The 26,390-nt window shown below is 65.4% G+C and overlaps 4 protein-coding genes across 5 annotated transcripts; 3 read left to right on the top strand and 1 right to left on the bottom strand.

Annotated features, from left to right (window-relative positions):
- Positions 1 to 957: 957 nt before the first annotated feature.
- On the top strand, positions 958 to 12,504 carry SEMA4B (semaphorin 4B). Of its 2 annotated transcripts, XM_030955589.1 has the most exons (16): positions 958 to 1,035; positions 3,907 to 4,095; positions 5,319 to 5,463; positions 7,909 to 8,069; positions 8,304 to 8,366; positions 8,485 to 8,583; positions 8,696 to 8,807; positions 9,030 to 9,146; positions 9,246 to 9,403; positions 9,576 to 9,757; positions 9,842 to 9,992; positions 10,127 to 10,337; positions 10,418 to 10,533; positions 10,674 to 10,837; positions 10,910 to 11,004; positions 11,134 to 12,504. In XM_030955589.1, the coding sequence occupies exons 3-16, from the start codon at positions 5,376 to 5,378 to the stop codon at positions 11,907 to 11,909; spliced, it is 2,493 nt and encodes an 830-aa protein (XP_030811449.1). In that variant the 5' UTR covers positions 958 to 1,035; positions 3,907 to 4,095; positions 5,319 to 5,375; the 3' UTR covers positions 11,910 to 12,504. The 2 variants fall into 2 exon arrangements, with proteins under 2 accessions (XP_030811449.1, XP_030811450.1); XM_030955590.1 differs by lacking the exons at positions 958 to 1,035; positions 3,907 to 4,095 and adding an exon at positions 5,077 to 5,157.
- Positions 12,505 to 13,866: 1,362 nt separating this feature from the next.
- CIB1 (calcium and integrin binding 1) lies at positions 13,867 to 16,627 on the bottom strand. The gene is made up of 7 exons (XM_030955335.1): positions 16,523 to 16,627; positions 16,394 to 16,428; positions 15,886 to 15,988; positions 15,363 to 15,516; positions 14,995 to 15,113; positions 14,833 to 14,921; positions 13,867 to 14,599 (listed from the first exon to the last, which is right to left on the bottom strand). Exons 1-7 carry the CDS (start codon positions 16,571 to 16,573, stop codon positions 14,578 to 14,580), a joined length of 573 nt encoding a protein of 190 aa, XP_030811195.1. The 5' UTR covers positions 16,574 to 16,627; the 3' UTR covers positions 13,867 to 14,577.
- Positions 16,628 to 16,687: 60 nt separating this feature from the next.
- Positions 16,688 to 18,527, top strand: GDPGP1 (GDP-D-glucose phosphorylase 1). Its single transcript, XM_030955444.1, is given in 2 exon segments — positions 16,688 to 17,522; positions 17,525 to 18,527. Coding segments are annotated over 2 exon segments (1,056 nt in total). The 5' UTR covers positions 16,688 to 16,702; the 3' UTR covers positions 17,761 to 18,527.
- Positions 18,528 to 18,671: 144 nt separating this feature from the next.
- TTLL6 (tubulin tyrosine ligase like 6) lies at positions 18,672 to 26,232 on the top strand. The gene is made up of 13 exons (XM_030955447.1): positions 18,672 to 18,712; positions 19,793 to 19,911; positions 20,377 to 20,507; positions 20,872 to 21,028; positions 21,216 to 21,359; positions 21,919 to 22,004; positions 22,112 to 22,337; positions 22,713 to 22,897; positions 23,463 to 23,651; positions 24,111 to 24,243; positions 24,561 to 24,734; positions 25,004 to 25,355; positions 25,892 to 26,232. Exons 2-13 carry the CDS (start codon positions 19,891 to 19,893, stop codon positions 26,146 to 26,148), a joined length of 2,055 nt encoding a protein of 684 aa, XP_030811307.1. The 5' UTR covers positions 18,672 to 18,712; positions 19,793 to 19,890; the 3' UTR covers positions 26,149 to 26,232.
- Positions 26,233 to 26,390: the final 158 nt, after the last annotated feature.

Genomic DNA, 26,390 nt, shown 5'->3' on the forward strand with positions numbered 1-26,390 from the left:
GGCCATGCTGTCCCTGAACTGCACAGAGTTACATGTCACTGTGAGGTGCCCAGTCCCATGAATTACCCCAAAACTCCCCGCTACCACCACAGGGATCTCATCATGATACCTGGGGCCGTGTACACAGGCATTAGGTGTCCCCATAGCCACCCCTGCTACCAGGGACCCCCAGGAAGGGCTCCCAGTGGGTGCTGCTCCCTAAACCAGGCTCCCGTAGCCCCATGGTGCTGGAAGCCGCTCAGTGTGCTGGGGCTGAAACACTCAGTGCTGGGCACACCAGCACAACCCCTTTAGGGCCGGTGCTATCCCAGGAACCATGGGGGCAGCGACAGGCCCCTGCAGTTCCTGCCCTGCAGTGGGGGTGATTGCCCGGCAGGAGCAGCCGCCCCAAAGTGGGGGTGACTGCCCAGCCAGGAGCAGCTGCCCCAAAGTGGGGGTGACTGCCCAGCCAGGAGCAGCTGCCCCAAAGTGGGGGTGACTCCGCAGCCAGGAGCAGCCCCCAAAGTGGGGTGACTGCCTGGCCAGGAGCAGCTGCCCCAAAGTGGGGGTGACTCCGCAGCCAGGAGCAGCCCCCAAAGTGGGGTGACTGCCCGGGCGGGAGCAGCCCCCAAAGTGGGGGTGACTCCGCAGCCAGCAGCAGCCCCCAAAGTGGGGGTGACTGCCTGGGCAGGAGCAGCCCCCAAAGTGGGGGTGACTCCGCAGCCAGGAGCAGCCGCCCCCAGGTGGGGGTGACTCCGCAGCCAGGAGCAGCCCCCAAGGTGGGGGTGACTCCGCAGCCAGGAGCAGCCGCCCCCAGGTGGGGGTGACTCCGCAGCCAGGAGAAGCCCTCCCCGGCCCTCGCTGGCCCGGGGCCCCCGGCGCGGCGGCGGGGCCGGGCCGGGGCGGGGCGGGGCGGGCCGGCCCTTTGTTGTGGTGCGGGCGGAGCCCCCGGAGCCGCCCCCGCACCGCCCCGCACCGCCCCGCACCGCCGGGGGAACACCCCGGAGCCGCCCCCGCTGCCTGCGGCTCCCGCCGCGCCTCGGAGCCGCCGAGCGGGTGAGCAGCGGGGGGCACCGGGCACGGGAGGCGTGCGAGAGCAGCGAGTGTGCAAGGGGCGGGCGTGCCCGCGGGGTGCGTGTGCGAGGGCCGGGCTCGGGCGGGTGCGCGGGCACGGCGCCGGGCAAGGGGCCGCGTGTGCACGTGCACGGGGGTCCCCGAGGAACGGGTGCGGGGGGGCTGGGAGTGCGTGAATGTGAGAATGTGCGGGTGTGCTCGTGAGAGTGTGTGACTGTGTGTGTGACTGTGTGTGACTGTGTGTGTGACTGTGTGCCTGTGCGTGAGTGACAGCGTGCGAGTGACAGTGTGTGTGCATCACTGTGTGATTGTGTGTGTGTGTGTGACAATGTGTGTGTGCATTGCTGCGTGGCTCTGTGATTGTGTGACAATGTACGAGTGACAATGTATGTGCATCAGTGTGTGTGCATCTGGGTGTGCCTGTCTGACTGAGCCGGTGGGTGTGCCTCTGTGTGTGCATGTGTAAGTGTGTGTGTCTCTGTGTGTGTGTGTGTGTGTGTGTGTGTGTGTGTGTGTGTGCACGTGTGTGTGTGTGTGTCTGTATGTGTCTGTGTCTGTGTGTGGGGTGCAGGCACACCGGGCCGTTCCCACAGCCTGTTCCCAGGCCGGTGTTTGCCACTCAGGGTGTGAGCACCCCGTGACCTGTCTGCGTGTGTTTACATGTGCCGGGTGTGCGTACAGCAAGCCGAGGGTGCAGAGGCTCGCACAGCGCTCGGGACAGCGTCACAGCTGCTCACGGGCAGGCGTGTCAGAGCCTGCTCAGGACTGGGCCACGCGTGTGTGCGGCGTGTCCCATGGGTGTGATGTGCCCTGACACCTGCGGGGTGCACGCGTGCTGTGTGTCCCACACATGTGGCCACAGCATCTGAGGATCTGCTGGTGCCCAGGCAGCCCCTGGTCTTGGGGTGCAGGGAGGGTGGAGGTCCCATGGGCCTTTGGGTCATCCCTTGGGCCCTAGTGCCTGCTCCAACTGGGCCTGGGGCTGCTTAGGGGGCTGGCACCTCCTCTGAGCCCAAGGAGCACCAGGGCAAGGGTAGCGAGGGTGCCACAGGACCAAGGGTGCTGTGGGGCTGAGGAGACCAGCGCTGGTTTGGGCTCTGCAGAGTCAGGACTGGCTGGGAAGGGGCCACCCATCCCTGAGCCCGGACCCTCCGTTCCTGCACTCAAGGGAGCTGATATGCCTGTGCTCAGAGTCCACCACCTCGCTGCCCCCAAGAGAGCTCACTGGCTGGGGTTCCTTCCCTGCCCTGTGCCAGGGCTGCCCAGCAAGGAGTGTGGGCCCCGTGCAGCACCCCATGTACCCTGCCGCTCCCCAGGCAGGCAGCGCAGGGTGCGGGCTAGGGACAGGTGGACTGTGGGGACACCCTGTTGTCCTCAGAACTGACTCTGCCATCAGGCAGGAGAGATGGGAGCAATGAGACAGGTGTGTGTTGTGGGCCACCCAGTGCCCCGGGTGCAGGTGCCCCCCAGCGCCCTGCCAGGGCGAAGGGGATGCTGTGGGGCAGCGTGGGGCTGGCTGTGTGCCACCACCCACACCCCAGCCAGGGGGTCCTGGCAGTAGGGTCTGAGCTCACGGAGGGCCAGAGAGGTGGGGGGCCAGCCCAGCTTGGCCCCGAGGGAGGCCCTTGGCTAGGCAAGGTGCCACAGCCGGTGCACGTGGAATCGGGGATGCCCCCGTGGGGAGCCCTGTCAGGCTGTCGGAGCTGCCAGGAGCTGCCAGGACGCAGCAGAGCGCTCCAGCTGCGGCCGGCTATCCCCGCTGCCAGGGAGACCCGCAGCGTGCGGGCGGCCGGCGCTGAGCAGCTGGGGCTGGAGCATCTGTGGCTGTGCAGGGCCCGCCGCCGCGCACTGCAGGTGTGCATGCGTGCACTCCGCGCGTGTGCGTGCTCGGAGCAGGCACTGCCGGCTGCTGTCTGGCAGCTCCCAGCAGCCAGCCGAGCCGGGGGCGAGCGTGTGAGCCCCGCAAGGTGGGGAGAGCCCGGCTGTGTGGGCAGCGTGCGAGCCGGGCGCAGGTCCCTGAGCAGGGGCCGTGCTGGGGCAGGCTGCGGGAGCAGGTGGGAGCTGGTGGGCAGCAGCAGCAGCAGCAGCAGCAGCAGCAGCAGCAGCAGCAGCAGCAGCAGTGGTGAGGCACACAGCCCATCCTGCTCTCTGCAGGCAGCAGCAGCGCCCAGTTCCATCACGGCCTTGCCAGGCACCCACTGCCAGTGGGAGTGGGGTGCGGGCGCTGGCGTGGGAATTCGGTGCAGAAACCACTGCCCCACCCGCCTGCTGACCCCAGGCCACGGGTTTTGGTGCTGCCCGAACAGCCAGAGAGGTTTCCCCATTGCCGGCAGTGGGCAGGGAGGGCGGCACGGCCGCCGCAGCGGTGCGTGCCAATGCCTGCAGCAGGGCGTGGGGCACGAACGGGCCTGCCGGAGTGCAGAGCGGGGCAGGGTGCTGCGGTGCCCCCGGCACTGCCCCGCTGGCAGCTGCGTGGGCAGGACAGGAGATAAATGGGAGTCTGGCGTAAACAGCCCTGGCTGCCAGCAGTGCTGGAGTGCCGCTTAAAGGCACAGGCTCTGGCCTGGTTCTGCTGCCTGCTCCTGCCCTCCCTCCCTGCCTGCTCTGATCTCCTTTTCCTCCCTGCCCGCCCCTTCCCTTTCCTCCTGCTCCTGCCCTCCCTGCTCACCCCAGAGCAGCTGCCCTCCCCGCAGGGGCTCCCATCCTCCTGCATGCCATCGCACCCGGGTGTTGACACAACCCTCCCACGGCCCTGCACAGGTGGCAGCCAGGTCCCTGGAGCCCCCCAAGATGCCCTGAGGTGGCGTGGGGCAGGGGGCCATGGCTGCAGGGTGAGTGCCTTCTCCCACCCAGTCAGGGTGACGTGCTCGGCTAGCTGAGTCCCGTCCGTCTGTGCCACTTCCCGGGCAAAGGGTGCTGCTGATAAGGCTGGGGTGGAGCTGTGGGACTGTCCCGGGCCTGGGAAGGAGCAGCGGGAACCGGAAGGGAGCAAAGTCGATTTGGGGCAGAAGGGCAGCCCAGAGCCCCAGCACTGGACATCAGGTATGACCTGTGAGTGGGCACCGTCCGGCAGTGCCAGGCGGGCAGAGTGTGGGAGTGTGGGCACGGCTGTCCCGGGAGTGTGGGCACAGTTGTGCTGGGTGTGGGGAGCATTTCTCCTGGGCAGGGGGCTCCAGGTGGGTCCCACCATTGCAAGCCGGGGCTGGGGCTGACCAAAAAGGGCATGGGAAGCTCTGCCCCATACCCCACACTGGGAGGGCAGCGCTGGGTCCCCTGGCCCCAGTGTGCTGCCTGGGGAATCCCCGGACCCCATCCCTCTGTCCCCCTGTCCCCGTTGCCATGGCGATGTAAGGAGTTGTCATTAATAACAGTTGCGTGGGCGCTGCTGGCCGGGTGGGCAGTGCTCTGAGGGCTCTGTGAGCTCTCCCCACACCCCAGCCAGGGACAGGGACAGAGCCCCCCAGGGCCAGGCAGAGGATCGTGCCCAGCACTGCCTGCTCGGCGGGCCCCCTGGCACGGGCGCCGGGGCTGGCAGGGATGTGTCGCCTGTGCCGAGTGCTACCTGTGGGGACACCGGTGCCGGCCAGGTCTGCCCATGGTGGGGCTGGCTCAGGCACCCCGTGGTACCCCATGGCTCCCGAGGGAGGGCACGGAGCGCTGCGCTGCGCCGACCAGGGCCCCCAGCCCCAGCAGTGCGGCCGTGGGGCACAGCTGAGGGGCAGGGGGGCGGCTCCGGTAGCAGCCATGGGGCCGAGCTGTCCCCAGGACAGCAGGGCACTCCCGGGACAGCTTTTCCGGGGACAGCAAGATATGCTCCTAGCCAGCCCCCCTGCACCACCCCCGGGGTCCCGGCCCCAGCGGGTTTCCCTGCCGCGGGCGTGCAGGAGGTCGCAGGAGTCCCTGGCTGCCGCCAGCCCGGGGACAAAGCCCCGCTCCCTCCGGACCGTGACGGCCGCGGGGCGGGGGCTGGGGCCGGGTCCCGCTGGGGCGGCGTGGGGGCGGTACCGGCGGGGAACCGCCCGCCTCCTCTTCCGAGCGGCCCACCCCGCCCGGGGCACCGGCGGGCTGGGGGCTGAGCGGGTCGGTGCGCCCGGGAACGGCTGGGTACGGCTCGGGAACAGATCAGGAGGGCTCGGCCGGGGCCGGTTCGGTCCAGCCGGGCGGGGCTCGCCCGTGGCTGTACGCCCGGTGCGGCGGGGCGGAGCGGGGCGGGGGCCGGGCCGTGCCTTACCGAGCCGCTGAGCCCCTTCTCTCTCCCCCCGCAGGTCTGCGGCGCCCGGGCGGCTTCGCGGCCGCGGCGGAGCCCCGCGGCTCGGTCCGGGATGGCGGCGCGGCCGGTGCTGCCGGTCCTGGCGGCGCTGCTGCTCTCGGCGGCTCCGGAGCCCGTCCCGCGGGTCAGCCTGCCCTACGGTGAGTGTCCGCTGCCTTCGGTGGGTGAGGGTCCGCCGGGACCGGGGAGGGGAGCCAGCCCCGCCGAGGGCTCCGGCCGGCGTCTCCCCCGGCGCGGCGGAGCGTCCCGCGTCCCCCCGGGCTCTGAACGCCGCGTGGAAACGCCGTGTGACAGCCCCGCCAGCTCCCCGGGACACGGCGAGCCCTCTGTCAGCGGGACACGGAGCAAGGCTGGGGCAGAGTCCCGGGGATGCTGCGGGCTGTAGGGTCACGCAGCCCCGTGCAGACCCGCCCCGAGGGTGGGTGTGCCGGGGGCACCCGCGGCCGCTTGTGCCCCGTACCAGCTGGGGCGGGCTGAGCCGGCCGGGGCACTCTGCTCAGTGTGTCCCTGGGGTAGGGGACACGCCACAGCCCCTGCTGTGCAATGCTCCGCTCCGGACAGCTCTGAGCCCCTCTGCAGGCACTTGTCAGCTGCGTGGCCCGAGTGCGGGGGGCTACACTGGGCAGGGGCCAGGAAGGATATCTGGGAGGGTGCTAGGCCAGGCAGAACTGTAACAAGCGGGGGGCCTGTTTGCAGCCCCTCCTGCCCTGCAGAGCCCCCAGCAGCTGGCACGGGCTGGGCGAGCCGTGGGGCACGCTGCTCGGGCTCACCCCGGCAGCTGTGCCGTGCGGGGGAGCCACCCACGGCTGTGCTGCCAGGAGGTGGCTGGATCCAGCTGCTGCCGGCCAGCAAAGCCCATCCCGTCCTGCGCTGGGAGGGTGCCGTGGTTTGGGCAGCTGCGAGCGCTCCCTGGCTCAGCGTGCTGCAGCTCACTGGTGTAGATGTGGCCCCACCACATGCTCCCATGACCGCTGGCCGCGGCCGTGGTGGCTCCAGCAGATGTGGGACCTGCTGAGCTGGACAGGAGGCTGGGACCCAGTGAGACAGCCAGCTCGGCATCGTGCCATGCTGTGCTGTGCCGTGTTGAGCTACGCTGCCTGGCCCTGCCTGCACAGACCGGTTCTGCCCCGTGCTCTGCACACCTGTGGGAGCTGTGGGGCTGCAGGCACGGGCAGTGCCAGGGGATCCCGGCCTGGAGCCCAGCGAGGCGGGGGAGCTGGGCGGGGAGCGGGGGCCGGTGGCCGTTGTGTGTCCGGTGGTGGCTCCCATGGAGCTGGCCACGTGGGGCTGCGGTCGGTGGGAGGGAGGAGCTGGGAGCTGCTCCCCTGGGAGCACTGGATGTGCCTGCAGCAGGTTTGTCTGGAAGAAGCAGGTCTTGTCCTGACAGGTCCCTGGCAGCCACACCAGCAGCTAGCTCGCCGTGTCGGCGCAGCTCTGCAAGGCACAGGGGCCCCGTCGCCCCTCCGCTGCCGTGCCCACCACGGGTGGCATCACCTGCCACTAGGGTGCAGGGCCCCTCACAGGAGGATGCCCTGGGGCATCAGCTTCCTCCTCTCTGCACCACTGTGGAGAGCTGGGCTGGTGCTGGGGGCAGCTGAGCCCCCCGGAATGGGGGAGATGCTGCCCCATCTAGAGGCGCCTGGGGTTGGTGGAGCAATGGGAGGTGAGAGCCACGGGGTGCTCCCCACAGCACCATTGCCCCACAGCTCCTCGATCCCTCACAGTGGCTCTCACCAGGCAGGGCCTGGCAGGAGCTCTGGGTTTGTTGTCCTGGTGGGGCTCTGGGAGCAGGCAAGGGGTTGGGGGACGTCAGGGAGTCCCCAGAGGGTCAGGGAGTTGGCAGCGTGAGTCAGCCCGACGTGTCCCGCTCACACAGCCAGGCCCATCTGATTCAGAGCGGCACTAGGAGAGGAAGGGCTTCCGGGGCCAGGCCACCCACGCGGGATAGGACGGCATGGGACGGGACAGGACGGGCGCTCCCTGACTCAGCACGGACTCAGCACGGCCACTGGCCCGTGTCTGGCAGAGGCCGAGCCCCGCGGGGCAGTGTGGGCAGCACGGGCTGAGCCCCACGCCCAGCACAGGCTGAGCCCTGTGTTTTGCAGAGGCTGAGCCCCGCGGGGCAGTGTGGGCAGCACAGGGCTGAGCCCCACGCCCAGCACAGGGCTGAGCCCCATATCCAGCACGGGGCTGAGCCCTGTGGGCTGGGGCACAAGGATACTCCCAGCACTCATCTCCCCCTGCTGTGAGGTTCGGGTCCCTGGGCTGGGCTGAGCCTCCCATGCTGCAGGGCTGAGCTCTAGGGCTGGACGTGGCTGGGCAGGTACCCCAGTGCTAGGCAGGGCTCTTGGGGCATCCTCAGGGCCAGGAGATGGCTGTGCCTCGCGTGGCCTCGGGCACTAGCACGGCCCTGCACAGTTCACTGCGGTGTGTCTGGCAGTGTGGGCAGAGCTGGACCTGGCCCTGGCTGCTCCGGGTGGGTGCCATGGCCGGGGTGCTGGGCAGAGGGGCCAGGGGCAGCCATGGCGCAGGGTCCTGGGGTGAGGTGCCAGCACAAGGCCGATGCCTGTCACTCTGCCCCACAGACTCGGCCGAGAGGGTGGTGCGGCGCTTTGAGGCACCTGGGGTGTCCAACTACACGGCCCTGCTGCTGAGCCCGGACGGCGGGACGCTCTACCTGGGGGCACGAGAGCTGCTCCTCACCCTCAACACCAGCAACTTTCAGCCCAGCTCCCCAGTTCGTAGGGTGAGCCCAGGGATGGGCTGGGCGGCCCTTGGGGAGGGAGGGGGCACCCAGCTGGAGTGCAGGGGATCCCCATCAGCATTTGGGTCTGTGTGAGCCATCGTGTATTCGGGAGCAACTGCCCCAGAGCAGGATGATTGAGGTGGGGAGGATGTGGTTGCTATGAACAAGCCCAAGGAGGGTGTGGGTTGATCAGCCAGGGACAGGGGACTCCCAGTGACTGTCCCTTCTCCACAGCTGCTGTGGAGCGCAGATGAGGAGAAGAAGAGGCAGTGTGTGTTCAAGGGCAAGGACCCCCAGGTGAGCCCCGCTGCCAGCAGGCATCGGGGGCAGTGGTGGGTACGGGCAGTGCCCTGTGCAGGATGGGTGTGGGTGACAGCTGAGCCAAGGGCTGAGCTGCGTCCTCTGGCCCCCACAGAGGGACTGTCACAACTACATCAAGCTGCTGCTGCAGCTGAACAGCACCCACCTGTACACCTGTGGGACCTGCGCCTTCAGCCCGGCCTGTGCCTACATTGTGAGTACAGGAACTGGGTCCCCTGCGGGACCCCCTGTGCCATCAGGGCCCTGCAGTGGGGTCCTTGGCACTGGGACAAGTGCTGCTGGCTCACAGCCTCCTCCTGCTGCAGAACGTGCAGCACTTCAGTCTGGAGCGGGACGCATCAGGGAAGGTGGTGCTGGAGGACGGGAAGGGACGCTGCCCCTTTGACCCTGAGTACCGCTCCACAGCTGTCATGGTCGGTAAGGCACAACACCCTGCGGCCCTCGCCCTTCCTCCCTGTGCCACCCTGGAGCCCACACCCTCCCCGCAGCGCCCTGGGACCTTTGCCCTCCTCCCTGTGCCTCCCGTCCCTGCGTCTGCCCGGCCAAGCCACGCCAAGGCCAGGCTATCTCAGCCCCAGTGGGACGCAGGGCCGTGCTGGTGGCGCGTGGCGGGTCCCAGCAGGAACGTGTCTTTGGCAGACGGTGAGCTCTACGCCGGGACCGTCAGCAACTTCCAGGGCAATGAGCCGACCATCTCCCGCAGCCAGGAGAGCCGCATCGCCCTCAAGACCGAGAACTCCCTCAACTGGCTGCAAGGTGAGAGCTGGGGCTGGCACGGCTGCTCGGGGTCCCTCTGCCCTGCAGCATGGGAGGCAAGGGATGGGGCCAGAGTGCTGAGGGTGCTCGTGCCCCCAGACCCAGCGTTCGTGGGCTCAGCCTACCTGCGGGAGAGCCTCCCTGCCGGCAACCCTGAGGGCGACGACGACAAGGTCTACTTCTTCTTCAGCGAGACCGGGAAGGAGTTTGACTATTTTGAGAACACCATCGTCTCCCGCATCGCACGTGTGTGCAAGGTGGGCATAAGGCAGCAGGGGCATGTGGCGGCTGTGCCTGGGGCTGCTGGGGTGGGGGGATGTGGGGCCATCCTGCATATCTCCACCCCCTGGTGCCTGGACCCCCCATTCTCTCAGCACGTGGGGTGCCCTGCAGCTGCAGCATCACCCCCTGACCCACTGTGCCACGCAGGGGGACCAGGGCGGGGAGCGCGTGCTGCAGCGGCGCTGGACAACCTTCCTGAAGGCACAGCTGCTCTGCTCACACCCTGAGGATGGGTTCCCCTTCAACGTACTGCAGGACATCTTTGTGCTCACCCCGGGTGAGCTGCGCTGGAGGGAGACGCTCTTCTACGGTGTCTTCACCTCGCAGTGGTGAGTGGTACCACCCAGGGCAGCGCGGGAGCTTTGGCAGGACCAGGCCCTGATCTTGCCATGGGCTCTGCCTGTCCTCACCAGGAACAAGGGCGGGCTGGGCAGCTCGGCCGTCTGCGCCTTCCCCATGCGCAGCGTGCAGCGCGCCTTCGGCGGGCTCTACAAGGAGGTGAACCGCGAAACGCAGCAGTGGTACACAGACACCAGCCCCGTGCCAGAGCCCCGGCCAGGCATGGTAGGTGGCCCCTTGGCACCTGCCCGAGCGCAGGACGCAGCAGTGCCCCGTTGCTCTCCTGGTCCCAGTGGCTGCCACAGCATGGTCCCCAGCCACTTCCCCAACCCCTTCTGAGCCCCTTCCTTTCCCTGCAGTGCATCACCAGCCACACGCGGCACATGAAGATCAATTCATCGCTGCAGATGCCAGATCGGGTGCTGAACTTTATCAAGGACCACTTCCTGATGGACAGCCCGGTGCGCAGCCAGCCGCTGCTGCTGCAGAGCCAGCGGCGCTACCAGCAGATCGGCGTGCACCGCGCGCCCGGCCTGCACGGCACCTATGACGTCCTCTTCCTGGGCACGGGTGGGTGCAGGCGGGGCTGTGCGGGGCAGGCTGCGTGCCCTGCACCCCGGCCCTGCTCAGCACAGCCCCTCTGTTTGCAGATGATGGGCGGCTGCACAAGGCGGTGCGGGTGAACCACGGCGTGCACATCATTGAGGAGATCCGCCTCTTCCCTGATGGGCAGCCCATTCTCCAGCTGCTGCTGGACCAGGACCAGGCAGGAGCCGGGGCGAGGGGGGCACTGGGGGCTCGGCCTGCTTGGGGCAGGTCCTGTTTGTGGGCTGGGGGACAGAGACCTGGGAAGGCAGGGGCATGCAGGAGCCCACCCCGCTGACCCCAGCGTGTCCCCTCCCGCAGGGCCTTGTGTACGCAGCCACCTACACAGCAGTGGCCCAGGTGCCCTTTGCCAACTGCAGCCTGTACCGCAGCTGTGGGGAATGTGTGCTGGCACGGGACCCCTTCTGCGCCTGGAGCCGGGGTGCCTGCCGCAGGCTCACCCCACATCCCCTGGCACACCCACAGTAAGTGCTGCACCCTCTGCCATCCCCTCCACCCCAGGGCACCCCACTGCCCTGCCCTCACTCTGTTCCCAGGCTCTGGGCACAGGACATCGAGGATGCCGACACAGAGCGACTCTGCCAGCCGGCCAACGCCTCCCAGCCCCGTCCCCGCATCCTCCTGCCCCCAGGTGAGCTCCCGCTGGTGCTGTGTGGGTGCGTGTCCTGGGGGATCCCCCGCATCCCAGGCTCCTGCTCCACCATCAGCAGCCCCTGCCCGTGGCTGGGGTCCCCTCGCTGATATTGAGTCATTTCTGCAGCCTCAGGCTCCCCATGCCAGCAGATCCAGCTCCCTCCCAACGCAGTGCGGCCGCTGCCGTGCCGGCTGCTCTCCAACCTGGCCTCGGGGCGCTGGCTGCACAACGGGGCTGCTGTCAACGCCTCCTACCTGGTGCTGCCCGACGGGGCCCTCATTCTGGTGGGCAGCCCGGAGCGTGCCGGCACCTACGAGTGCTGGTCGCTGGAGGAGGGCTTCCGCAAGCTGATGGCCAGCTACTGCGTGGGCGTGCAAGAGCCAGCCCTCGGGCCAGCAGACCCTGGCAGGAAGGTGGCTGCTGGCCGTGACGCCCTGGACACGGTCAGCACGTCACGGAGCACCTCAGCGGTGGGCAGTGCTGCAGCACGGCTGGAGGGCAAGACCTACTGGACCGAGTTCCTGGTGATGTGTGTGCTCTTTGCCGCTGCCGTCCTCGTGCTGGCCTTCTTTGTGCTGCACCGGCACCGTGACGGCATGAAGGCCTTGCTGGAGCCTGGCGACCCCAGCAGGCACCAGAAGCCGCCCCGCAAGCCAGTGGAGAGCCTGCCCCTGAATGGCAGCAGCCTGCCCAGCACGGCTCCTGAGCACAAGGGCTACCAGGCCCTGCAGGACAACTACATCGTCAGTACCCCGGTGCATGAGCCCCCAGGACCCCCACGCACCTTCTCTGAGTCAGAGAAGAGGCCTCTCCACGTCCGTGACAGCTTTGTGGAGGTGTCTCCTGCCTGCCAAAGACCCCGGGTGCGCCTGGGCTCCGAGATCCAGGACTCGGTGGTGTGACAGGGACGAGAGCCGAGCCCTCACTCACCACTGCTTCTGCTCTGCTGAGCCTCGCTGGACCATGCACCACTGCCAGGGTCCGCGTTGTCTGTGTGTGCATGCCCAGAGCCTGGCACCCACCCTCTGTGGCAGCGCCCACCAGCCAGTGGGGCCTAGAGCCTGGCGGGCTCCCTGGCATCCCCTCGGTACTTGTGGCTGTGAGGGGTGCCTCATGCCCTCCAGGGCCCTGCAGGACGGCTCCAGCCCGGCGTCCCTGCTGCAGGGATGGACACGGCTCCTGGCTCAGGCTGCTGGTGCCAGGCCCTGACCCCCTCTATGCAGAGGGCAGGAGAGGCGGCCGCAGACCCCTCGTGCCCCAACTCACTGTGACGTCCCGCTGGGGACCCAGGGCCACGTGTGCGGCTGGGCAGCGCCAGCCCCGCGGCATGTGCTGTGTGTCTGTGCTTGGTTCGTTTTTAATATGTGGAAAATGTGAATTGTGTCCGGGGAAGGGGAGCTGGGAACAGCTTTCCCTGCGCTGGGTGGGCAGGGACACCCCCATGGCCCCACGTGCGTGTGTGGAAACGTCTCTTGTTTTTATATAAAGTCCTTCAGACACGTGTGTGCGGCAGGGCTCAGTGCCTTGCTAGGCCAGAACCATCCCGGCTGGCCCCGTGGAGAGCAGCCTCGTCTGGCTCTCTCTGCAGTCAGAGGAAGATCTGCCCGTGCCTCCAGCGGGGGCAGAGGGCTGTGCTGGCCATAGCTCTGTGGAGTCCCCTCCTCTGTGCTTGGCTGAGCACTGGGCCAGGGCACGCGGGGCCCTGCAGGGACAGTGGCGGTGTCCCTGTGACCTGCTGGCAGCCCTGGGCTGTCCCGGGGCCGTGCCTGAGGCCCGTGCCGTGGCAGTGTGGTGCAGGAGGCCCTGTGGTGGGGGAGCACAGAGCAGTGGGGCCATCCTGGCACCATGAGAAACAGGAGGCAGAGGTGACCAGGAGTAAGAAAATGTAGGGCCTGGAGCTGGGAAGAAGGCAGCCCCCAGCAGGAGAGAGGCTGTGACAGGCCCCTTCCCAGGACCACGGTGTTGTGCTGCATGTGGCACCCACTGCCCATGCAGGGAGCATCGGGTCCTTGTCCCCATCTCCCCATCCCACTCTGCTGTGGGCTGACCCTGCACACTTTGCCAGCAGGACCTGCCTCCGTGGTGGCTGAGGGCGAGGCCTGGGATTGCAGCCAGTGCTGGTTTTGAGCCCTCACACAACTGGGAAGCACCGGCAGTGCCAGCACAGGGCTGGGGGAAGCGGTGAGCTCCGCAGAGATGGCGTGTCCCGGCAGGATTCCCCCGAGGGACCAGCAATGCCTCGCTCCCAGCTGGACCCGTGCACTGAACTTCCTGCACAGCCTGTTCTGGGACATCAAAAAAGCCACTGGAGGCGTTGGCTGGTGAGCTGCCAACAGACACAGCCCTGGGGCTGCAGGGGCACGGGCCTCGGCGGGCAGATACTGCCAGCACCGTGGGGCAGTGAGCTGGAAGGGCTGCAGCGCCAGGAGCAGGAGCCACCACTGTGTGAGAAACAGCCTCGCCAGAGCCCCGAGAGCCATCAGCTGCTTTGCCCCAGCACGGGGCTCTGCGGGGCCAGCCGGACCCACAGCAGTCCTGGCAGGGCAGAGAGGGTCCTGAGCAAGGACAAAGGACCCTGCTGCTGCTGCTGCCCGCAGTGACGGTGCCACTCGCTGCCCAGGGCTCCCCTCAGCGCCCCGGCCTGAGCACCAAGCCCTCTGTGCTGCCCAGAAGGACCCCAGCGTGGAGGAGGGAGGGAAGGAGGTGGCCCTGGGAGGGCTGTGGTGGAGCAGGACGTGGAGCCCGTCCCCTGCAGTGGCGGCTGGCCGCAGGCAGAGAGGGCTGGCAGGAGCCCATGTCCCCAACACCCTGGTGGCACCCGTCCCACAGCCAGACAAAGGCAGCAAAGAGCAAGGGTGAAACCAGAGCCCTTTAATTGTGTCCTCACAGGGACTGGGGGAGGAAGAGGCAGGGCAGCAGAGCAGCTGCTGTGCTGGAGCCAGAACAGGGCAAAGACAGAAAGGGAGGAGGAGGAGGAGGAGTGCAGGCTCGGAGCACAGCCGTGGGGGGACAGCTCTGCTCTGGGGTGGCACCTGTACAGTGACTCCTGGGTGACTGCTCAGAGAAAGCACCCCCATTTGGGTTACTGCTTGTGGAAAATGAGCCACTTTTTGGTTATTGCTCAGAGGACCCACGTTCAGTTATTGCTCAGAGAAATGGATCCATGTGGCAGCAGGCAGGCTCCCAGAAATACAGCAGAGGCAGGAAGAGGCTGGCAGGGGAGGCAGCTCCCTGCCTGCTGCTGCAAGGCACAAGGTAGGAATTGGTCCTGAGGGCAGAGAGGGCCTGTGCTGGTGCAGAGTGGCCCCAGGCAGGAGCAGAGCTGCCCTTGGAATGCATAAGGATTCAAATTCTAATGCTAAAACAGCAGAGGGGCCGCAGGAGAGGCAGATTCCTGGGACTCCCTACTGCCAAGCAGGCACCTGAGAGGGGAGCAGGAGGGTTCCTGCCCAAGGCATTGCAGCACAGCCGGGCCACTGAGGAGCTGGGCCTGTGCTCCCTGGAAGAGGAAATGGCTGAGCCCACAGAGAGCTGCAGGAACTGGAGGGGTGCTGCTGGACAGCCAGGGGCTCACAGGACAATCTTGAAGGAGCTGCAAGAGATAGGACAGGATCTGCACCTGCTTGCTGGGTCATACAAAGGGTTTACAAGCACCCAGCGCTGCAGGGACCAGAATGCCCGTGTGGGAGAGGCTCTGCAGAGCCAGCCGGGGATGCAGAACCCTCTGCCATTAGGGCACACTTGGCACAGGGCAGCCCTGCCCTCCTGCAGTGCCAGCTGAGCAGTGAGGGTGATGAACCCCAGCCAGGCTCTGGGGACCCTCACCTGGCAAAGTCGGGGGAGCGGGAGACAACGTGCTGGAACTCGGCGAGGTTGATGCTGCCGTCCTTGTCGATGTCGGACTCCTCCAGGATCTGTGGGGAAGGGGAGCAGTGAGCTCTGTTCCCGGGGCTCTGCAGTGCCCGTGCCCTGGCTGGGAGCCCTCACGTTTTGGATGAGCTGGTCCATCTCTGTGCTGCTCAGCCGGGACCCCTCGCCTTGCCCTGTCAGGCAGTTCACCAGTTGCTCCAGGTCCTTCCTGTCCAGAATCCCATCGTTGTCAAAGTCTGTGGGGACAGACAAGGTAGGTTTTGGCAGGGCCACAGTGACCCCAGGGAGCCACAGGCACCGGCACTGCGCCCCTCCATGCACCTCACCATGCCAAACAAGCTGTTCCCACAGGGAGTTTCTAAAGCCACCATCCCCGTGGGTGCTCCAAGGGCACTGCCAGCCCGCCTGAACATCAATTCATCACCCTGCTCCCACCTCCTCAAGGTGCAGGGATCCCAGAACACAGCACCAGTCCCCAGCCTTACCAAAGATGCGGAAGGCATAGTAGGATTTGATGTCAGAGGTGGCAGAATCACTGAAGACACTCAGCATATCAAGGAAGTCTTCAAAGGACATGCTGTCATCCTCGGTCTCTGAGGTTGAGAACACGTGGCAGATGCGCTGCTGGAAGGGGTTTGCCTGTGGACACGGGAATGGCTCAGGCAGGGCTGGGCTCTGCTGGCCCCATCAGGGACACCTTGGCTGTGGCTGCAGGTGAGCAGGTGCCCTGCTCTGCCACTGCTCCATCACCCACAGCACGGTCAAACCTGTCCCGTGTGCCTCCCGGGGTGCAGCCCCGTGCAGCAGGGATGAGCAGGGTCCCCTGTGGCACAGCAGGAAACCCCAGGATCCTGCACAGCAGGGACCCGGGATCCTCCGTGGCACAGCAGGGATCCGGGGGATCGTCACTTGCTCGGTGAGGACAGGGAAGCTCTCTGTTGGCACAGCGAGGCCGTGCTGGGTGCACGGGCCCTAACCCGGAGCAGCAGTGTCCCATATGTGCCATACCCGCAGCTCAGGCAGCGTCAGGATCTGGCTCTTGGGGACCCGCGCAGAGCAGGCGTTCTCCCTCTCCTCCTTTGGCAGCAGTTCACTGAACCTCTTGTAGGCACTTTAAGAGGCAACAAAGAGAGCGGCTCTGTGGTGCGGGCGGGTGGCAGCACCGTGGTGCCCGTCTGGCACCAGCCGCGCTCCCCCGGGCGGGCTGGCCCGTTCCCACAGCCCCTGCCGGCTCCCACCCTGCTCCCGGGGCAGGCAGAGGGGCCGGTCCGGCTGCTGCCCGCCCGGCTCCGGGGCTGCCGGAGGGTCACCGGGACGGCCCCAGCCCTAGCCCCGGGTCAGGGCGTCACCGGCAGCACCCGCGGACCTTGGCCCCGTCACAGGCGGCTCGTAGGGAGTGCCACCGGCATCTCCCGGCTCAGCGGGGCGGAACGGGAGCTCTCCGTGCCCCGCGGCAGAGGCTGAAGCCCCGCGGGACCGGGCTGGCAGGCGGGGGGGCACTCACGGCGGTACTTACAGCAAGATCTCCTGCTTGCTCAGGAACGTCAGCTCCTGTGGGACAGCGCGGGTCAGCACCGGCACCGGGGCCTGAGGCACGGCACCCCAGCCGGGCCCCGCAGCCGGCCCTGTGCCCCGGTGCCGGTACCTGGTACTCGCCCAGCAGCTCCCGCGGGATCAGACTGGCCGAGCCGCCCATGGCGCCGCTTCCCTGCGCGCTTCCCCGCCCGCCGCCGCGGAGCTGCCCGCCCCGGGCGGGGCAAACGCGCACGCACCGCCGGCCCCGCCCGCCCGGCACACGGCGGCTCCCGGCCCCGCCACCGCCGAGATGGCGGCCACGGCGGGAGGGGAGCCGGGCGAACCGAGCCCCGAGGAGTTCGTGTACGGCGAGGAGGACTTCGTGCTGCAGGCAGCCGGCTGGGGCGACCCGGGCTCCGCGCCCTCCCGCTTCGACCGGGTGCTGCTGGCGGGCTGGAGCGACCGTATGGAGCGGGGACTGTTCCGGTACCGGCTGGGAGCGCTGCCCACCCGCGTCCTGCCCGGCGCCGTGCGCCTCGTGGCGCAGCTGAACGAGCAGCGCAGCGCGGAGCGCCGCCCGCCGCAGCCCGTCCGCAGCCTCCGCGACCCCTTCGACCCCGCCGCCTTCAACTTCACCCGGCTGCGCCCCGCCGAGCTGCTGTTCCGCCTGCGGCGCGCCGGCGGCCCGGAGCCGCTGCTGGTGGCCATCAACGCCAGCCCGCTGGAGCGGGGACACGTGCTGCTGCTGCCGGAGCCGGCGCGGCGGCTGCCGCAGGCGCTGACGGCCCCGGCGCTGCGCGGGGCGCTGGAGGCGGCGCTGCTCAGCGCCCACCCCGGCTTCCGCGTGAGCTTCAACGGGCTGGGCGGCGGCGCCTCGGTGAACCACCTGCACCTGCACGGGCTCTACCTGGACCGCCCGCTGCCGCTGGAGGAGGCGCCGGCCGAGCCGCTGGGGCCGCGCCTGGCGCTGCTCCGCGCCGGACCGGCCCCCGCCTTCCTCTTCTTCGCCGCCGGCCCCGCGGCGCTGGAGCCGGTGTCGCGGGCTGTGTGCCGGGCGGCGGAGCACCTGGGCGCTGCCGGGCTGGCCTGCAACGTGCTGGCCACGCGGGGCGACCCGCCGGCGGGGCCGGGGGCGGCCGCGGGCTGCGGGTGCTGCTGTGGGCGCGCCGGCCGCTCTTCGGCCCCAAGGCGGGCGAGCCCTTCGCCGTGGCGTTGTGCGAGCTGGCGGGGCTGCTGCCGCTGCCCGCCGAGCCGCTCTACCGGGACATCACCGAGGAGCAGGCCCTGAGCGCCATCCGCCAGCACCTGCTGCCCGAGCCCGAGCTGCTGCACCTGGGCGGGGAGCTGGCGCGGCTGCTGGAGCGGTGATGGCACGGACAGCGGCCGGAGCGCGGAGCTGCGGGCACGGACAGCGGCCGGAGCGCTGATGGCACGGACAGCGGCCGGAGCGCGGAGCTGCGGGCACGGACAGCGGCCGGAGCGCTGATGGCACGGACAGCGGCCGGAGCGCGGGGCCGGGGGCACGGACAGCGGCCGGAGCGCTGAACCGGGGGCACGGACAGCGGCTGGGCCGGTGCAGAGCTGAGCGCACTGGGACCGGCAGAGGGCGCTGCCTGTGGAGGACACGGAAGTGGCTGTCACGTGGCCGCGCGAGGCCGCTCTGGCCGCATGCCCGGCTCTATGGTGCGGTCGCCATGGGAACGCGGCGGAGCCGGGAGCGGTGCGATGGCGGCGGCGGGCGGCGGCGGCAGGGGCAGCGTGGGCCCGGGCCCGTCCCCGGAAACCCCTCCGAGTGAGGAGGCGCCCATCGCCGCAGCCCCCCGGTACCGTCTCGCTGCTCCCGCCGGACCCGAGCCGCGGAGGAAGCGCAGGCGAGTGCGGGGCCGCAGCCCCCGGCAGGGTCCGGCTGGAGCCCGTCCGGCCATTCCCGGCGGCGCCTCCCGCTGCCTCACTCGCGCTCGGTCCCGGCCCCAGCCCAGCCGTGGCACAGTGCCCAGGCGGTGCGCGGTGCTCCCCAGCCCCCGGGAGCCGGTGCGGGGTCCCGCTGACCCAAAATAAATAGTGTTCCCTGGAAGTGCCCCAATGACCCCCTGTGTGACACAGCCGGGCACGGCTCCGTGCCCAGGAGCAGCCTGCCCGTCTCCTTAGGGCTGCAGCGAACCGGGCAGGCTCGGTCGGGCTGCCCGGTGTGCTCTGCGTGTGTGGGGCATCGGGGCTGTCCCCACTCTGTGCCCTGCCCGGTGCCTCGCTGAGCTGCTGTCATCTCGTCTCTATTCCAGTGTCCCCTCCATCAACCTGAGCGGCTGCAAGTACGACAGCGGTAAGTCAGAGGGGCGGGGACCCGCAGGCTCCCCAGGCGTGCCCAGCCAGCAGCGCTGCTGGCACCCAGCTCCCGCTGGTTTATTCACTGCTGCTGCCAGCGACTGGCACAGGGCCCTGTTAGTGTCAGTGGGGAGTTGTCTCGCTTTGGACTGAGATTTCTCCCGATTTAAAATGTGCAACAGCAGCACGAGCCCTCGACGTCCCCCACACTTGTGTTTGCTAGCTGTCTGCTAAAATGGGCAGGAAGAGTTCCATCAGGTACAGTGCAAGGGAGCACCCGGGCTTGGAGACAGGACCTGAGGGTTGTCAGCTGTTCAAAGTGAAGTTGGTGGTCAGCAGGCAGGATTTGTACCTGGAGGCTCTCCCTGTGCTGCTCATCCCTAGGGACCCCAGGGAGCTGGTCCACTCTCCCCTCCCACTCTCCTTCCACAAGCTGGATCTTCAAAGAACAAACTCCTGGCCCTTGAGGGCTGTTCTTAATCTACTTTGCTAAGGGATCTTGGTGTGCGTGGATCCCCATCAGCCCTGCCAAATTCATACTTGGCACTAGCATGAACCATGCCAGCAGAGACCTTTTCCTGCAGAGCTGTGTTCTGCTGCTGAAAGACCTTTGATTTGGGAGATTAAATTCACACCTTCACAACACTTGTATTTGCCTGTGAGGTGTAAAACCCATGGGAAGTTCAATCCCGCTGTTGAGGGGCCCTGGCACCTCAAGACAGGTGGGATTAGAGGGTTAAGAGTTCCCAGAACACTTGCAGCCAGAGGCTTGGGGGTTGGCCAGCTAAAACTGGTGTTCCTGACACCTTCATGCCAATACCTTGTACCTCTGAGAGGGGAACTGCAGCCCGGAGAGCTGCATTCTCCATCCCTTGGGGGTGTGTCAGCCCCTGTGTGTGTCAACCCCTCGGGCAGAGATGCGTTTCACACCCCCTCCCCGGTTCTCTGGGGGTTTGTCAGTCCCTGTGTGCAGCCCCTCATGCAGAGGTGTGTTTCACACCCCCTCCCCGGTTCTCTGGGGTGTGTCAGCCCTGCCCATGGTCCCCGGCTGGCGCTGTCACTGCTTGCCTTGGCACAGTGCGGCGGGCGGCGCATCACTGCGGGCTGAAGGAGGCGGCCGAGCACGAGGAGTGGACGGTGTACTGGACGGACAGCACGGTCACTCTGGAGCGCCTCATGGAAATGAAGCGCTTCCAGGTAATCAGAACACCTGCCCAGCAGGCATTGCTCGGGACACAGGGCTGTCTGTGGAACAGCACGTGGCAGAGTGAAACAGAAGCACCCAAAGTGTGCCATGTGCCATCTGTGCCTCGGCTCCAGGGCGCAGGGTCAGATGCCTCTGCTTGTGCCATGTCCCTGGCTGGTGTCATCAGCAGCACTCAGCAGCTGTGGTGGGAGCAGCAGCGTCCCAGCCCTGTGATGTGCTGTGAAATAAACAGCTCTTGTGCTGCTCCAGGGCTAAGATGGAATAGGCAGATAAATCAGTAGTGGAGCCCAGATAAAGCAGCTGTAGCAAGTCTCACCCCCCGGCAGTAATTCAAGGCAGCCACAGGCCTGGCTTCCCTCTCACTGTTGGTTCTCCACACACAGGCTCTCCTCGGGGCTGGGAGCATCCATCCCCACCGGGCTCCACTGACCAGGGTTTTTCCGCACCACTTTCAGAAAATCAACCACTTCCCAGGCATGATCGAGCTGTGCCGCAAGGACCTGCTGGCCCGCAACCTGAACCGCATGCTCCGGCTCTTCCCCAAGGAGTACAACATCTTCCCCCGCACGTGGTGCCTGCCAGCCGAGTGAGTGGCGTGGGACAGTGCCATGGGGACAGGGGACACGGGCAGGGAGGCTGCTGGCCTGCTCTGTCTGGGCACCAGAGCCCAAACCTGCATCGCTTTGGCACACACTGCTGTGACCTCTTCAGCAAACCGCCCAGCAGAGCTGGAGATGTGTGCAGGGAAAAGGAGGGATGGGGAGGCTGGGTCGGGTCGCACAGGGACCAGTCTGTGACTCCTGCAGATTAGGAATGAGAGTTCAATTCATCCCCTGCAGAAGTTCAGTGTGTGCTGGCCCACAGCACCATGGCTTCAGTACCCAGCTGTTAGGAGAGAGTTCAGAGGGGTGTTTTTGGCAGCTGGTGATAGTCACCCCTCCCTTGCACAGCTACGGAGATTTCCATGCCTATAGATCCATGAGGAAAGCAAGAACATTCATCTGCAAGCCCGACAACAGCTGCCAGGGCAGAGGGATCTTCATAACCCACCACCCAGAGGAGATCAAGCACGGGGAGCGCATGATCTGTCAGCAGTACATCTCTGAGGTACTGGGATGGTCCTGGGGTAGGATTCCAGCATCCCCCATGCTCCCCAGGTCTCCTCAGGTCTGCTGGAGGTGTTGGTGTGGCTGTGGCCTATCGGGGACACAGACACAGCTTGTCCCTCTGCTGAGCAGCTCAGGCAGGGGAGCAGTTCCTCAGCTCACCCCCGCTCCTGCCTCTTTCCTCTCAGCCCTTCCTCATCGATGGCTTCAAGTTTGACATGCGCATCTACGTGCTGGTCACATCCTGTGACCCACTGAAGATCTTTCTCTACAAGGAGGGCCTGGCCCGGTTTGCCACCATGAGGTACATCGATAACAGCACGAGAAACCTGGTAAAGAGGAAGTTTTAAAAAAACTCATATAGTATCTGTAGGTATTAGTCCTTAACTTGTCCTGGGGGCATTCCAGGCCTTGAAAAGGTAGGTATTGGGAGTTGCAGGAGTCCCAGCTTGATGCTTGCCTGTTCTTCCTCTATACCCCTTCCTCCTCCTCACAGGAGGTGTTTCAGGAGGGATAGTACATCTACCCCAAGGCCCCACATTTGGGCTGTTCACTGGCATTACCATGGAATCATGGAATTGTTTGCTTGGATGGAACCTTGGAAGGTCTCCAACCTCATGCTGAAAACGTGGTCAACAATAAATTCATATCTGGTTTCTCAGAGTCTCACCCGATCAGGTTTTGAAAACCTGCAGAGTGAAGCCTCCCCCTGCCCCGGTGTCTCTGGGCAGCATGTTCTGCTTCTGGCCCTGATAAGAATGCTCAATTCCACACCATTCCTACTCTGCCCATGCTCCAGACAGAAGAGAACATGGGAGTATCTGGTGGGGCTGTTCCTGTTCTTGCTCAGTGGTTCAGAGTGAACAAACATCTCTTGTGGTTCCCTGCCAGGGTGACATCTGCATGCACCTGACCAATTATGCAATCAACAAACACAATGAGAACTTCATCAAGGACGACATGGTGGGCAGCAAGAGGTACTGGCATGTCCCAGCACTGCAGGAACACTGCCTGGGGACACAGCTTTACCTCAGCCTTCCTGGAGTGACACAGCTGAGCCTTTACCACCCCTGTTCCCACACAGGAAACTGTCCACCCTGAATGCCTGGATGGCAAAGAACAACTACGACACATCAAAGCTCTGGGCAGATATTGATGACATTGTTATAAAGACACTGATTTCAGCTCACCCTGTGCTGAAACACCATTACCAGAGCTGCTTCTCCAACCGCACCACTGGCTGTGCCTGCTTTGAAATCCTGGGCTTTGACATTTTGCTGGATAGAAGGCTGAAGCCATGGCTGCTGGAGGTGAGGAAGGAGTGGAGAGCTCAGTGCTGGGCCACTAGGACAGGGGGTTTGTTTGATTCAAAAGGGCCACCTTGCTCACAGAATTAACCAGGCTGTGAAGCCAAACAACCTGCTGTGAGCAGGATCCAAGAGAACCCATTTCCTGCACACCATCTAACAACAGGGACTTTCCCAAGCCTTCAGACCCCTTGTCCTGGGAGCACCCTGAATTTGTGACAGCTGCCCCCTGCCTGCCCCCTGTGGGGTGGGATCCAGTGACCTGTGGCACAGGTGGGCAGGAGAGAGTGCTGTGTGTGGCTCCTGTCTCTGGCAGGGAGCAGAGCATCCCGGGGCATGGCTGGGGTGCCAGGTTAGGTTACCTGCTTGTCTTGGCAGGTGAACCACTCTCCCAGCTTCAACACAGATTCTCAGCTAGACCATGAGGTGAAGGATGCCCTTCTGTGTGACACCTTCAACCTGATCAATGTGCACGCCTGTGACAGAAAGAAGGTGCTGGAGGAAGACAAGCGGCGGGTAAAGGAACGGCTCCTCCAGGCCAGCCAGACTCCCTGGGAGTCCAGGTACTGCTGCTCCCCCACAGTGCTGCAGGTCCCAGTGAGCAAAGACAGGGCACAACAGAGCAGGATAACACCAGGGCTAGCTGTGGAAGCTCCCAGAGCCCATGGCATCGTGCAGCCTCTGAGCTCTCCCAAACTATCTGCATCCTGCAAGGAGGAGCCAGGGCTGCCCTCTGGGTGCCAGGAGATCTGTGACTTTGTGCTCTAGGCCCTGACAGAACTCTCCCCAAGCTGCACCTGCTTGTAATCTCTTTTGCTGGGGATGGGCAGTGCCAGCATCCTGGGCTGGCAGGGATGCTCACAGCCCTGCCTCGGGAACTGGGGGTACCCTTCTCCAGGGCAGGGGTCCTTTCCAGGACAGAGTTTCCTGTTCCTATGTGTGCCCTATGTCCTTTCACAAGCCCGTGTTCAGTGAGCCTGCTGCCTGGCAGGCAGGCTGTGGCTCTCTCCAGCTGCTGTTTCCATCAGGAGTCCTGGGACAATCCTGGGACATGCTGAGCACGTCAGCCCTGCTCTCTGCCTGTGCCAGAGCCTCCCTCCACAGCTCCCCGTGCTCCTCCCGCTGCAGGCGCAGGGAGCAGGAGAGCAGCCAGGCTGCCTGGCTGGCACAGGCTGAAACCTACGAGAACGAGCACCTGGGGGGGTTCCGGCGCATCTACCCAGCACCTGGGACAGAGAAGTACGAGCCTTTCTTCCAGCAGAGCAGGTCCCTCTTCCAGGATACAGCAGCATCCAAGGCAAGAGAAGAGTATGCCAGGTATGCTGCTCCTGTGGAAACCCACTTCTCACAGGTAGCATGGAGACCACTTGCTCCTGATCCCTCCTGGGGAGCAACTCTGCTGCTTGCAGGTGTAAGAAAACGGGGAGAGTGGGAGGGGAAAGGAAGGAGCCTGCACATGCTGTGGCACCACAGCAAAGTGGCTCCTTTTGGATGGACTCCAGAGAGGAAAGGGCAGTAGTCCATTGACTTTTGGACCCTGGAAACACCATTTCCCAAATGTCCCCCTCCCTTTTGGCAAACACTGCCTAATCCAAGGGCATCTCTCTTTTTAAAAGTCTCTTTACAAGCTTCCCATTCCCTTTCTTGGCACAGTTCTATTATGGGCTATTCATACAGAACTTGGGCCTGCAGTAAATGTCCTCAGGTTGAAATCTGCCCCAGAGCCCTTTGCTATTGTGGCTCTGAGCTGTGAGTGACTGTAGTGTTGTGTGGCAGGCAGCAGCTGGAGGAGATGCGCCTGAAAAATGAAAAGCTGGAAGCTGTCAGGAAGAAGAAAACAGAGAGGAGTAAAAGCACAACTCCTACAACCCACCTTTCCTACAGAAGCACCAAGTCGTGGGACAGAAAGGTACGTCAGTGTCAGCACTGTCTGTGGGCTCTCTAAGTCACTGATGTGGCTCTGGCAGCTGCGCTGAACCATTGAGCACCCATGAAGCAGAAATTCCAGGTCTGACTCCCTGCCTGAAGTTCAGAGTCAACAACTTGAGTTGGCACTACTTGCAAGCACCAGTGTCATGCTTTCCACTTTGGCTCTCACTGGGATCTCTGTCCTCCCTGGGACTGTAACTGTCCCCGGGGCTGGAGCAGCTCACGGCTCTGTCTCACCTGTGCATTATCCCAGCTTCAGCTTTGCTATAGCTCAGGTGTTTCTCTGCCGAGGTGCAGCGCATACAGTACAACTCCATGAAGCCCCAGAACATTGTGGAACACGAAGAGAAGAGGAGAGTGAATGCTCTGCTGCTGCGTGAGAAGCAGATCCGAGGGCTGGGCATCACCGAGCTGCTTTCCCAGCTGCTCCCCGCGGCTGAAACCCAGAGACCCTACGTGCTGCAGAGCCAGGTAACGGCGCTGCCCACAGCCACCGCACACAGAAGTGGATTGGTGCAGGGTTGGGCACTGAGCATCTCTGCTGGGGCAGGATGGGGGCTGCTGCAGGTGCAATAGCTGCTGTGCCTTCAGATGATGGAATGGTGCTGGGGACATACCTGGGGACAAAGTGCAGGGTGATGCTTCAGTGTGCACTTGGGTGTGACTAGAGACTCTTCTTTCCCATCTCCTGCCAAGGCCTACAGAAGTAAGCCGTGGCCATTTTCCTTCCCTCCTTCCAGCTGCTGTTTCCCTGGGATGTCCTTGAGGAGCACAGCGCCCACAATTTAATGATGCTTTTCTCATTCCTGGGAGTCCCAGCTCGGCCCTTGGCACACAGGCCCGTACCCAGCCCCACAGCCCAGGGCCTGCCGCAGCACATGCCAGGCCCAGATCCCAAGGACATGGAGACCCTCTGCATTCGAGGCCAGAGCATCCCGTGCCACGCGCGGCACAAGGGCTCCCGGGCGCAGGGCGGGGGCTGGCTGCAGGGCCAGGCAGCGGGGGCAGCGCTCCCCCAGCCCTGCGCCCACCCCCGGGGGCAGCAGCTGAGGGAGCAGTGCCTCCCTGGCACCGCCAGCCAGGCTGCAGGCTGTAAGTACACACCACCTTCCCGTGGGTGCTCCTGGCCTTGCCAGGCTGGGAGGAACGGGTGGGCTCCATGGAGCTCTCAGGGATGCTGGGACACTGCAAAAGGGTCACCGTGCTCTGCTTGGGGCACTGGTTACCACTGGAAACCTCTGAGGCCTGGAGATCCCATCTGCAGGGACAGCGAAGAACCATGGGTGGTTTCCCAGGATCAAGGGTTGATGTGCAGGCATGGGGGAGTGTGAAAAGCCAGGAAAGTCAAAGGGGTGCATTAGCTCCTGAGGGTCAGAGGGAACATGGTGACACAGCATAGCCCCCAGTCTCTTCCCACCTCACTGCTCCCTGCCCATGCTCTCACCCTCCATGCTTGCCCAGCCCAGCTCCCTGGCATCGGCTTCATCCACTTTGCAGCCTCAGGACCCGGGGGGCAGGGACAGAGGAGGGGCTGCCAGGACCAAGCCCCACCGGGAAGAACAGTGAGGGCTGCTGAGCTGCAGAGCTGCTGGCTCTGCACGGCCCCACACCTATCTGTGCTGTTGCAGGTGATGCTGGTAGTCGGTCATCCTCCGATGGGGGCAGCTGTCCCCCGACTTCCCCAGCCAGCCCAGAGCAGGCCCCAGGTGATGGCACCTTCAGCTGTGCTGTGGGCCAGGAGTTCCCCACCGCCACTGCCGCTCAGGTGCAGCACACACACACCTCACACCACGGCAGAGCCTCGCCGTGCCAGTGTGTCACACCATGCCAGCACCTTGCCCCGTGCCAGTGCCCCACAGATTCACAGCCTGAAAAGCACAGGTAACATGGCCAAGGGCTCAGCCTTCCTCCCGTGTGTCCTTGCGTGAGAACCAAGACTTGCAGGATGAAACCAGGACAGCTGCTGATTGCCTCCATCAACTCTGGGGTCAGCTGCTGATTGCCTCCATCAACTCTGGGGTCAGCTGCTGAGCCTCCTGACCAGAGCCTGGGCCCAGCACGGCTCCGGCCACCTGCCCCGGCTGCCTTCACCCCTGCCAGGGCCGGAGACTGGTGCTTGTGCCCTGC

Source organism: Camarhynchus parvulus, chromosome 10 (assembly GCF_901933205.1).
Source record: "Camarhynchus parvulus chromosome 10, STF_HiC, whole genome shotgun sequence".
Classification (NCBI taxonomy): domain Eukaryota; kingdom Metazoa; phylum Chordata; class Aves; order Passeriformes; family Thraupidae; genus Camarhynchus; species Camarhynchus parvulus.